Here is a 12,978-nt window from a genome sequence, read left to right on the forward strand (position 1 = left end):
ATAGGACGATTAATTAGCCCATCATTGAAGATGATGTCCTGCCCTTTTCTGGCTCATATAGAAACGAATGCATTACTTCATTTCAGGGAAACACAACTCAGAGTTCATGCCCTACTAATAGTGGGACAGCAGTGTCACTCTTTATACACGGAAGGACAGCATGCCTTTGTGAAAGTCACCCGTAAAAAAGCACATAGTACAAGCTGTATAACCCTCATGCTTTTATAACACAAATTATTTCCATCTGTGCAACACAGTTTTTCCAGTTTTCTGTTTCTTATTAACGCAACTAAAAACATGTTCAAATTTATTTTAAGTACCAGGGATTGTAAGAGTATAGCATTTCCTAGAATGTCAGCATGAACAGTGATTTTTTTTGAAGGATGACTCAGGTTGGTTGCCTTCAGGCTGTTGCACTTGCATATGTTTTTTCTTTATAGTTTCAGAGTAATTCCACATACATTCTTATTTCAGTCAAATTTATTGAACAGTTAACACATGGAGGTACTGTTGCAGTCACTGAGGATTCAGCAGCAAACAATAAACTCTGCCCCAGGGAGCTTATGTTCTAATGGGGACATTGCTAATAAACATGAAAAATACAGCATATGATGCATTAGTGATGAGTGCTAAGGAGAAAAATAAAGTGAGAAAGGGATTGGAAATGTTGGGGTGCAATTTTAGCGAGAGTGGCTGGAGAAGGCCTCACTGCGAAGGTGATATTTGAGTTAAGTCAAAAAAGAAGGGAAAGATTAAGCTATGCAGGTATCTTGGAAGAACATTCCAGGCAGAGAGAATAGCATGCACAAAGGTCCACAGGCAGGGTCATGCTTGATGTGTCCCAGAAACAGCTAGGGACAAGTGGGAGGGTAGTAGAATGAGCCAGAGGAGAGTATAATAGGAGTTGAAGTCAGATACTTAAAACTAGGTGAAAGTTCTGTAGCCTCCTAGTTCATGGTAAGCACTAGCTTTTCTTCTTGAATGAATCATGTGAGGATTCTTGGAAAGGTTTTGAGCAGGTGGATGACATAGTCTGACTTACATTTTAACTGGAGCACTCTAGCTGCCGAGTTTAGAATTTATTAAAAAGGTGGAAGCAGGGAGATCAGATTGACTATTGCATTTATCCAGGTAACAGATGATAGTGGGCTGAACCAGGATGGTTAGCAGTGGAGGTGGTGAGGAGTAGTCGAGTTTGATATCTGTTTTGTAAGCAGAGCAAGTAGGATTTGCTAATGAGTTGGGTGTGGAATTTGTGAGAAAGAGGAGTGAAAGTGAATCTGAGGTTTTTGGTCAAAGCAACTGTATTTTACAGAGATAGGCACAACTGAGTGGAAAAGGTTTGTGAAGGATGATCAGTGGCTCAGTTGTGAACATACTAAGTTTGAGGTACTTTACTGATGCGGTATCTAAATGGACCTGTTGAGGAAACAGTTGCATATGCAAATCTGGTGTTTAAGGGAGACCTCCAGGCTATGGAGAGAAATTTGGAAGTCATCACCATGTACCAGGGGTGCCAAAAAAATGTATATCAATGGAAACTTTGGTCAACGTTGCTCAAGCAGTAGTTCGCCATAATCAGAAGTGTCTGGACGCTGATGGTAACCACTTTGAGCACCTCTTGTAATTGCAGAAGTCAAACATGACTTGTAGTCATCTTTTGTTATCGGTATATATTATTACAGTTTTAATAGTTTTCCTTTCTTAAAATGTGTGTATATTTTTTGGCATCCTTTGTATGTGCTATTTAAAGCTGTGAGACTAAATGAGATCACTGGGAGTGAGTGTAGATAAAGAAGAGGAGAGGCTCAGGGACAGAGCACTGTAGCCTTTAGAGGTCAGGGAGATGAGGAAGAAGCAGCAAAAGAGACTGAGAAGGAATGGCCAGGAAAGAAGGAAGAAAACCTGAAGAACATGATCTCTTGGAAGCCAAGTGAAGAAGTTTTAAGCAGGAAAAGAGGGGTCAACTGTGTTAAAGGATGCTGGTGGGCCGGGGAGATGGGAACCGAGCTTTAAGTGACCTTGGCATCTTTGACAGCATGGAAGTCATTGGTGACTTTGATGACAGCAATGTGGGGGAATGGTGGGGGGCAAAAGCCTGAGTGTCGTGGGTTCAAGAGAAAATAGGAGCAGAGAAGTGGTAGACAGCCCAGACCATTCTTTTAAGGAGTCCTAAAGAGGAGGAAAAGAAATGGGGCTGTAGCCAGAGAAGAACGTACAAGAAAGAGGATGGTGGTGGTTATATTAGTGTGTGTGTGTGTGTGTGTGTGTGTGTGTGTGCGCGCGCGCGCATTTGATTTTTGGCTTTCAGACTGATTTTTATAAAACAAATCTTATAATGTTACTCCCTTGATTACAGAATTCAGTGGTTCACCAGCAATTCCTTAGCAGGGCGTATTGGCCTGCTTCTTCCTACTAGTTTGGCCTCCATCTGCTCTCGGAATGATTTTTAAAATGAAAGAAATCATAGCCCATTATGATGCTGATAGGAATAATTCAGTAGAGCAGGAAACATTAATGAGGCAAGAGAGGAGGAGAATTGGTAGAACAGCACTGCCGGTCCTTTCTGTAGAGACAAAGCACCCCTGTGCATTAGTGAAGGGGTTGCTCTTAGCTGGTAGCATTACTAGTTCAGTCATTGTCACAGGAGTGAAAAAAGCATGTGACCACAGATGCCAGTAGAAGGGTAGACACAGCAGTGGGAATGTGTGGAAGTTCTCTTCACACTTTTTCAGTTTTCTCAGCAAAATAGTAAGTGATGTCAGCAGCTTACTACTGGAGTGTTGGTCTGGGAGAGAGAAGAAAGCATGGCCAGTGCATGGACTAGTGCAATGCAGTATGTCCCCCTGGAGGGAGCGATCACAGATTTCAGGGGACAATTCAGCATAGTCAGGTTTTTCTCCAGCCAAGTTTAGGTGTGTGCGTACAAATGCAGATTGAGTGGAGAATTGGATTTAACCAGGTCGTGGTTTAGCCGAGAATTACAACGAAGTGAGAGAGAGGCGAGAGAACTGAGCATGTATTGCAGAAACTGATTATTATTATTGCCCATGGAATTTAAGCTGGATAAGATGAAGGATTCTCTCTCAACAATACCATGCTACCACAAGCAATATTCCTGTTTCTCACGTGATGCCACTGATACAGAGCTTTTCAGTTCGAGGCCATGTAACCTGTTCAAAGTCACACTTCATAGCAGACACTGAAGTTAGAACCCATGTCTCCTAACTCAGTTTCACCCACTTATCACCCAGGATATCAGACATTCTCTTCTTTAGAGAGCAATTCATTTTCCCATAATGCAATAGCAGGGTATTTAATCTTTTTTATTTTTTTAATAGATATTATTGGGGAAGGGGAACAGGACTTTACTGGGGAACAGTGTGTACTGCCAGGACTTTTTTCCAAGTCAAGTTGTTGTCCTTTCAATCTTAGTTGTGGAGGGTGCCGTTCAGCTTCAAGTTGTTGTCTTTTCAGTCTTAGTTGTGGAGGGTGCGGCTCAGCTCCAAGTCCAGTTGCCGTTTTTCTAGTTGCAGGGGCCACAGCCCACCATCCCTTGCGGGAGTCAAACCGGCAACCTTGTGGTTGAGAGGATGCACTCCAACCAACAGAGCCATCCCGGAGCTCAGCGGCAGCTCAGCTCAAGATGCCGTGTTTAATCTTAGTTGCAGGGGGCAGAGCCCACCATCCCTTGCGGGACTCGAGGAGTTGAATTGGCAACCTTGTGGTTGAGAGCCCACTGGCCCATGTGGGAATCGAACCGGCAGCCTTCGGAGTTAGGAGCACGGAGCTCCAACCGTGTGAGCCACCGGGCCGGCCCCAAGGGTATTTAATCTTGAGTCACCAAATCATCATATGCATGTGTCCCTTAGAGCATAGCTACAATCTAGTAAAGTTAACTCTGAAATAATTCAGTTTTCCCCTTGACTTGGATCACAAAAGTGTTGCAGCACTTTACAGAGAGCATTAGTGTCTGCTGTACTGCTTGCTGTGGTTGAGTTCCATCCTCCACTGTTCTGCTCACATCCGTTTGTTCATCCACTTGCCTCTCTGATAGGACTGTCCTCATTTCCCAGTCTTCACCCTTTCCTTTTGCAAACATTCACATCCTTCACACCCACCTCAAAAGCTTTTTTTTTTCCAAACTTTTCTGGATGGTTTTATTTCCTCCCTCTTTTGTCTTTTCCCCTAAACTCAATGCAGTTCCTCCCGCCCTCTTTTGAATAAAGTACCTTTAGCATTTTATTTTTGCTTCTCTTATGGGATTTATCATACTCTATGTTATATATTTGTGAACTGATGTCCCTCCCATATATATGAACACACATGTACATGCATGCATGCATATAAAGAATTCAGGGCATGCTCTATTATCTTTGTAGTATGTGCTCAAAACTTACACATAGTAGGTGTTCAAATCTTTTTTTTTCCCCCAATGAATTTATCAACAGACGTGAGTGTAACCCTGGAAAACCTTTGACAAGGAAGGATTTTAAGATGATAGGCAAAAATGGGCGGAGACTGTCTGGTATGCTTGAAACAGCACCAGACTTGGGGGTGGACCTCAGTTACAATTTGTACTGTCCCTCATTTGCTCCTTTGTGAGATAAGGGATCAGACAATACCAGTGGCTCAAATACTCAGTTCAACTGGAGGTTCCAAGGAGTCCCTTCAGGGACTGTCATAGCCTCCCCTACCAAAGCAACTCTCCCTTTTTAAAAAAAATCTATACTTGGGTTTTCATGTCCATGTAAGTTTTTATTCAAATGGATGACCCTCACCACCACCAGAAAGAATTTGAAAACCTCGACTCAATGATCTCTCTGATCTCTCCTCACCCGAATGTTCTTCAAGCCTTGTCTACTTGTGTATGCATATATATATACACATGTATTTGTCTCTGTCCTGTGAGGATTATGGAGAAGATACTTCCCTCCCTCCAAGGCTTGTGGCAAACGTGTAAAAGATTAAGTGTGTATACAAGATTAAGTGAATGACTAAAAAACATATAATACAGTTTAAATCCAACTAGATTGTAAAGCCCTTCAAAAGCTGTCTTCTGTTTCTTTGTATATCTTCAGCCCCAAGTCTGACAGTTACTCAAGTGAGAGTGAAGTGGTACTCATCACTTAGGGATTTCTATCAATTTGAATATGTTTGCCTTCTAGTATTGCCCCTGAGAATTTATATGTTGAAATAAGTATTATTTCATTTTGAATTAATTTCTTTTTGGTACTCATTTTTTTAAAAAAAATGTGTGTAGGTAATCTGTCACTATCCTTTTGGTTTATAAAGGAGTGTTATAAAATATTTGGTTAAGAAAGAGGAGTTGGGTTTGATAGGGTTGAGAGCTACTGGACTGCTCTATGCTTATATGCTTAGATGTTTGGAAATGATGGAATAATGATCAGAATGAGTGGTAGACATTTCTAGTGATGGAGGAAATTAGAGAAAGGAAAGATTTGTGGATTTGTGTAGTCGTGAAATGTCTGTTGAAGGAGAGGATTGTTAGAGGGGATCTTGCATATTGAGGCCCAGGTGCTGTGATAGACACTTGACATACCTTATCTTGAAGAAGTAAATGACCAGACTTGTTAGACTGAGAAAGCAATTTCTAGGTAGGGTAAATCATAAAATTTGAAGTTGCAAAGGCCGTGGGAAACCATGTAGGCCAGAAATGCATAGTTCGCAGTTGGTGTCACCCTTTGGGATTCATGGAAGCATTTCAGGCAACTTCTGAATCCCCTGAAATTGTATGTAATGCTTTGCATATCTTTCTGGGGGAATTGGGTTCATAGTTCTCATTGGATTCTCAAAGGGGCCCATCACCTCTTAAGAAGTGAATGGCTATTGATCTAGTGTGATCTTAAACTCAGATAGATGGTTTTGCTCAAGGTTACACAGCCAGTTAGTGACAGAGATGGGGATTGAAACATAGGTCTTTTCACTTGTGGTTTCTTGCTCATTTCACCACACAAAGTCGAAGGACATGAACAAAAGCAGAGGCAGGATTAAGCTCCCATTTTATAGTAATTGGTGTAAAAACAAACAACTATGCAGGGCTCAATAGTCTGCCTATTTATTTCTGCAAGAGTTGCAGAAGGATGAGCTTCAATTTATCTCCTGAAAGTGAACTAATATTTTCATTTTAATGGTTGAAATCGCCTCCACTCACCAAAATAGCTTTCTCAGCTGAAGGCACACTTCCTGAAGGATAGTATCCTTGAGGCTGTTTCTGCAGTTCCTTTCCAACTAGCACTGTTCTTCTGACCTGCAGCGGCCTCCTGTTTTCTGCCTCATCAAATCAAAACTGCTTTGCCTGGTTTGTCAGGTCCTGTACTACTGTAGCCTATTTAGGCAATGAGTATTCTATGCCCCAGTCAGGCCGGTGTCGTTATTGGCGCTGTCTGCTCTCCCAAAGTCCTTTCATTCCTAGCTCTGTATCTTTCTTTATGTGGTTCTCCTTCCGGGAATGCCCTCCATTCTTTCCCCTTCATTTCCAGATCCTCAAAATGAGGTCCAGCTTTTAAATCTAATCTCCACAGAGCCTCTCTCTGTTACTCTTGGCCATTTTACACTTTGTTTGGACTCCTATTGCATTTATTGCTTGTCCTGCACACCATAGTACTTAGTTATGTATTTTGGCAGGGCTTTTCATTGGAAATGCTTCAGTGGTCACCTTGGGAGTGCGGTTCTAGGAAGTCCAGGGTGGGACTCTGGACACCCCCATTCTTTGCTTCAGCCAGAGCAGTTCCACTTTAGTTTTATATATGGGCAATCTGTATGGGTTTTTATTTGAAGAAATGGTTTAGCCGCCTTCCTCCCATCAAAAGGGTTTGAACAACACTGGGTTTGTGCTGTGTGCTGATTACCTCAGAAGTGTTAACTCTTAATGGGCAAGGGCCAGAAATTACACTTACTTCCGACTTAATACTCCCAGGCAACTGGTACAATTTTGAGCACAAAGGGGACATTTAGGAAATGGTTTTATGATTGTATTCTCCAATTTTGAGGATAGGAGATAGTGAATAGCCTTACCTCAGAATTTTACCTTCATGAAGAACTCAGAATAATATTTCTGGGTTGACTTTGAGAAATAAACATAAATTGGTGTGTTGGTTTTCCCTTTTGGATGCAAAACCAATCCTTTTTTAAAGCTGTCTGGTTTACATATATGTACATATTAAGAGAAACCTCATTATTGGCATGCCCTACTCTCCCAAAGTTTAGCCAAACTTAAATATCATATTCATGCATTCCTATAAGTATTCAAAGTAGTGTTACTCAGCTGACTTACAGAATGATGTGCAGAGTAGCAGTATACCTAAAAACTTAGAAAAAATTAAATTCAGAAGTTTATGGCAATAATGATTAAAAAGGGAATGTGCCAATATTTCAGACCAGTTATTTCAGCTTTCTGTAGCAAATCAATTATATAAACTAATAAATACCTAAGTATTTAAATCGATGGTGCTGTCAACTTGTTAATACCTTTTTTTTTTTTCCCTGCTCTCCGCCTGGTTCATTGTCTTCACCTACAGGTGTACTTTATTGTCGGCTTCCAAAGATTACTAACTTTTATCTGTATCATTAAAATTGAACTGCCTTGGCTATCCTGCTGCTCTTACTGCTGCTTCCATTATTGCCTTCTTCAGCAAAATAAGGCTTTCTGAAGCCAAAGAATAACAAGAAATAAACACCATTGTAGAAGCCTTGCCGCTATGAATCTTAAGCTAAATGTGCCCACCATTATTTTGCTGCCTGTCCACTTGTTAATAACAGTATACAGTGCCCTTATATTTATTCCGTGGTATTTTCTTACCAATGCCAAGAAGAAAAACGTTATGGCAAAGAGAATAAAAGCTAAGCCCACTTCAGACAAACCCGGAAGTCCATATCGCTCTGTCACACACTTCGACTCCCTAGCTGTCATAGACATTCCTGGGGCAGACACTCTGGATAAATTATTTGATCATGCTGTATCCAAGTTTGGGAAGAAGGACAGCCTCGGGACCAGGGAAATCCTAAGTGAAGAAAATGAAATGCAGCCAAATGGAAAGGTTTTTAAGAAGGTAAAGCAGTTTTGCACTTTCTTTTAATTTTTTAAGGGGAGGAGGGTACAGTCTATCATAAATCAAGTGCATTTTAGATGTCCTTGCATTGCATTAGAGTGCTGTGTAGCTAATTCTGAGAGGGTGCGCATAGGTTCTGTATAATCGCTTAAGGGAAATTTTAGAGTTCTGTACTTTGAATAGTATTTCTAATTGCTTGTTTGAATACATATACTAATATCAGAGAATGTCTCACTTTAACAGTTAATTCTTGGGAATTACAAATGGATGAACTATCTTGAAGTGAACCTCAGAGTGGATAACTTTGGTAGTGGACTCACTGCATTGGGATTAAAACCAAAGAGCACTATTGCTATTTTCTGTGAGACCAGGGCCGAATGGATGATTGCGGCACAGACCTGCTTTAAGTACAACTTTCCTCGTAAGTGCCTTGTGTTTTTGGAGGGGAAAACGGGCCTTGCTTATGTGTGAAATTGTCCTGAGATCCTCTTGTTTTCAAAGTAGATGTTCTTTAGTCATTTTTCTGCCATAAATTATATCTATAAAACAGTATATATGTATATAATGTAGTTAAAAGATAATAACTTCTAAGAGCTAGTTTGGGATTTGGCAGATTAATGGATAGAATTTTGAATTTTACTTTTTAATTGGAAGTGAATTGCACTTGAAAGATTTGGGGTTTGAGGGCATTTTTTTAGGAAGTTACCCACGAAAGAATGACAACAAAAAGTCACTGCTTAGCATAATTCTAGTTCATTTCTTCAATTCAAGGCCTCTTATTTGACCTTTTCCATTTTACATGTGGAATAAGCATGTGACAGCTTGAAATGGCATTACATATGTTGGCCAGAAAGTTAAATTGTGTATTTCTGATTCTTTAGCTATTGTGCTGCAAGAAATGACTTTTGTTTATTTATTTTGAAACTATGTTCTTTAATAATACAGCAGATTTTTTTCTATTTAGTTGTCTCCTGTGTCTATTACAGTACTTTTCAAACTTAAACACACATTGGTTCATCCAAGACTTTACAGAAATGACTTTTAAATATTAACAGTCCAGAACAGTTCCTGTCATGCACTAAGTACTCAGTTGCTTGTTGAATGAAATAGGACACCGCAGGCGGGTATGGTATAGGAATCAAGAGTTTGCATTTCAAATAAAAGTGGATAGTATGGAAATGATCCCCTATGTATCCGTCACCCAACTTGAACAATCAAGAGCTCATGAAAAGTGGCTGTTACTGACCATGTTGCTATTTGGGTTGCCAGCCGAGAGCTGAATTTCCAAGTCTTATCTAAGTTTAGCACAGGTCCACTGATTCTAAGGGATCTGGGTTTCAGTTTATGTTTTCTTTGTCTGGTAGCTCCTAAAGAGTAGGTCTCCGTGTCTTCTTCAATTCAGGCTTGGAGGTCACCAATCAGTGCGGACACTGGCCCCATTAAAAAAGTTTTCATAGAAGGAGTGCGAACATGATCATGGACTGTCTTCTGACTTGAAATCCTCAAAATCTGAGGATTCTCAATGACTTATCTGTTCTTTGGTGCTATGACCATTGAAAGTGTGTGTCACAGCGGAGCTGGGATAGCTCTGACCTGCGTTAAGAGTTCAGCCAGAAGTATTGGCCTTGAGAATCTTAATTGACTGATTCCCGATCAGTTGTGGCACTTCCTGTATTTCTGGGTTTCTTTAGGTTTAGAAAGTTAGAATCCTGAGAATATTTGAGGAAAATTTGGGGCTACCAGGAAGTTTGAGGCAAGATTGAAGGATAATAGCAGAGACTAGGAAATCAAATTAAATTATAAAACGTCTTTGTGTCTGTGAGTATAACTATCATTAATGGCTGACTTAACTAATATACCAAATAAATGTTTGCCATTTAACTCTTGTGTTTGTTTATTTTTTTCATTATGTAGTTGTGACTTTATATGCCACACTTGGCAAAGAAGCTGTAGTTCATGGGTTAAATGAATCTGAGGCTGCCTATCTGATTACTAGTGTTGAACTTTTGGAAAGCAAACTTAAGGTAAATATGAAATTTTCTTTTAATTCATGGTAGTGTTATCTGACAGGACAGGAAAATGTTCAATAACTGAGTTTACTGCAAGCCTCTGTTTAATAGCTGGATTTTCTTTCTGTTCAACAGACTGCCTTGTTAGATATCACTTGTGTTAAACATATTATTTATGTGGACAATAAGACTATCAATAAAACAGAATACCCTGAAGGATTCGAGATCCACAGCATGCAGTCAGTTGAAGAGTTGGGAGCCAAGCCAGAAAACTGTAAGTAAAGCAGTTAAAACAAATTTATTCCTGCTTTGTTATTTCAGTAGGTGATGTGAGTGAAAACTGTAAAGTTCTTTGATTTAAAACAAAGTTTTAAAATGTTAAAAAAAAAACTGTCAAGACCATATATGATTAAAGGTTTCCTTCCCTTTCTCCTCAAAAAGGTAACCACTGTTTTAAGATTTACTTAGTAGTAGAGAGGTACTCAATGGTTCATGCTTTATGGTGGTTGCTGCCAAACTTTTCTTTTTTCAAGTAACCTGCTATAACGTCTAATTTGGACCTCACCTAAGGAAGACATATCCGGCCTTCCATTCAGTAAACTGTTTTTAATGCTTAATTCTAGTGATCTTAAATGATGTCTCACAGGATGGAAAACTGTTTGCCAGGATTCATGCTTTTTTTTTTTTTTAATAAAGATTTTATTGGGGAAGGGGAACAGGACTTTATTGGGGAGCAGTGTGTACTTCCAGGACTTTTTCCAAGTCAAGTTGTTGTCCTGTCCTGTCAGTCTTAGTTGTGGAGAGCACAGCTCAGCTTCAGGTCCAGTTGCCGTTGTTAGATGCAGGGGGCGCAGCCCACCATCCCTTGCAGGAGTCGAACCGGCAACCTTGTGGTTGAGAGGACGCACTCCAACCGAGCCATCCGGGAGCTCAGTGGCAGCTCAGCTAAAGGTGCCATGTTCAATTTTAGTTGCTGGGGGTGCAGCCCACCATCCCTTGCAGGACTTGAGGAGTTGAACCAGCAGCCTTGTGGTTGAGAGCCCACTGGCTCATGTGGGAATCGAACCGGCAGCCTTCGGCATTAGGAGCACAGAGTTCCAACAGCCTGAGCCACTGGGCCGGCCCCTATGCTTGGTTTTTTCCTACCACCGAGGTGGTCGTTAGTATTTCATTTGAAACAAGTAAATCCACCTTGTAACAAAATATCAGTTGGTCATCAGGACAGAGGGTTGAGGAAATTTAATACTCCAGTTAAATAATTTTTCTCTCACGTTTGACATGAAGGTCATGATACCCTACTAGATGGGGAAAGGATTCATTTTGGCAGAAAATGTTGGGTGAACATCCGTTTAGCTTCTGGATATTTAATTATTAGAGACTGAACACATACTTGCAATAATACATGTCAAGTATAGCATTCTACTCCTTGTGGAGCATGTCAAAGAGGCTGAAACTTTACCCAACTTGCAAGCAAACAAGTGAGCTTGCCACAGGTTTTTGGAGACACAGGACTCCTGGGAGAGATGTAGGATAGTATTTTACTCACAGCAATAGCGGTACCTAGAGTATCAGCATTTGTATTGCTTCCCTGTACCCCAGTTTCCACAAGGCAATGTGAAGAGGGTTAGATGATATCTGTACATGTAGTGGGTTGTGTTATAGGAGAGGAACCCTCAGCTTAGGGAACCTGAATCTTTCATAATGGGCAGTAAATTTTATGTTAAAATGTGCAGTTCTTTGTGTATTAGTTATACCTCAATAAAGCTACTTTTAAAACTAGGAACAGTTTAGGTATGCATTATTTCTTATAAGTAGCACTGGTTGTCAGTCCAACCTAGATTAAATTCACAACAAGAAGCAAATTTATGTCACATTAAAATTTTAAAATATAGTATCTACATACTATAGAGTGTGCATATGGGCACTTAATACTGGAAATTGCAGTTTTGCTCCAGTTTTTTGCTTAGTATTGTGGAATGACAAAAAAAAGTATGTCTATAATAGCTATTCTCTTTATTTATAGGCTAGAAGATACTTTTGAGTAACAACAGTTACAGTTTTCCTAATTTTTTCCTTTTTACCTATGTATGACTGTCCTAATTATATTTATTGAAGTATAATTTGTTGTCGGTTTAATCTAAAAAGGTTAAGCTTCTGTGTTATATCTTTTTATTTTGTTTTTCCAGTAATTCATTTTTATTTTTCAAAAGCATCCATCCACAAATTATAAGGGAAAAAATTGGTCTTTACCATAGATAGTTTGAGAAGCATGGCTCTAGTGCACAGGTTGGCAAATTACAGCCTGCCATCTGTTTCTCTAAATAAAGTTGGATTGGAACACAGTCACATCAGTTCATCTCACAGTTGAGATGAACTGTTCATCTCACAGCTTCTTTCTTTCTACAACAGTAAAGTTGGGTAGTTGTAGCAGAGACCATATCGCCCTCAAAGCTAAAGATATTTACCATGTGGTCCTTTGGAGGGAAAAAATCTGCTGGCACCTGCTCAAGATGGCTGAATATAATCTGTTGGGGAGACCTCTCTATTTTCCTTCACTAATCATTTAATAAGCAAAGATGGCACTGGGGCTCAGGCCCCTTAAGATGATTAAAACATTCCTATCTTCAGACAGGGTGCTGGAAAAAGTGAAGTTTAGATACTGTTTAGATATTACCTTTGATAGGGAATGAAGGACATGTAAACCCTTCTGCATGGTCTCTGTCTCTTAGTATCCTAAAAGTCCTCTCTAATTTTGATTAAAAAGAACCCAAGTATCTGATTCAGATAGGGGAAGAAGCACTAAGTCTGGAAGACCCAAAAGAATCCCCAAGCCAGACATACAACAAATATTCCAAATGAGAGAGAGAGAGAGAGAGAGAGAGAGAGAGAGAGAGAGA

The 12,978-nt window shown here is 40.0% G+C and overlaps 1 protein-coding gene across 7 annotated transcripts in view; it reads left to right on the plus strand.

Annotated features, from left to right (window-relative positions):
- ACSL4 (acyl-CoA synthetase long chain family member 4) overlaps positions 1–12,978 on the plus strand; it is an 89,326-nt gene that overhangs the window by 48,104 nt on the left and 28,244 nt on the right. For 3 of the 7 annotated variants that reach the window (XM_033104612.1, XM_033104595.1, XM_033104602.1), the window contains 4 exons: positions 7,542–8,072; positions 8,316–8,493; positions 9,987–10,096; positions 10,217–10,355. In XM_033104612.1, coding sequence (XP_032960503.1) covers positions 7,722–8,072; positions 8,316–8,493; positions 9,987–10,096; positions 10,217–10,355 — 778 coding nt within the window. In that variant the 5' untranslated portion in view covers positions 7,542–7,721. The remainder of the gene's footprint in view (positions 1–7,541; positions 8,073–8,315; positions 8,494–9,986; positions 10,097–10,216; positions 10,356–12,978) is intronic. The other 4 variants (XM_033104621.1, XM_033104631.1, XM_033104641.1 and 1 more) reach the window with 4 other exon arrangements.

Source organism: Rhinolophus ferrumequinum, chromosome X (assembly GCF_004115265.2).
Source record: "Rhinolophus ferrumequinum isolate MPI-CBG mRhiFer1 chromosome X, mRhiFer1_v1.p, whole genome shotgun sequence".
In the NCBI taxonomy this organism is placed as follows: Eukaryota; Metazoa; Chordata; class Mammalia; order Chiroptera; family Rhinolophidae; genus Rhinolophus; species Rhinolophus ferrumequinum.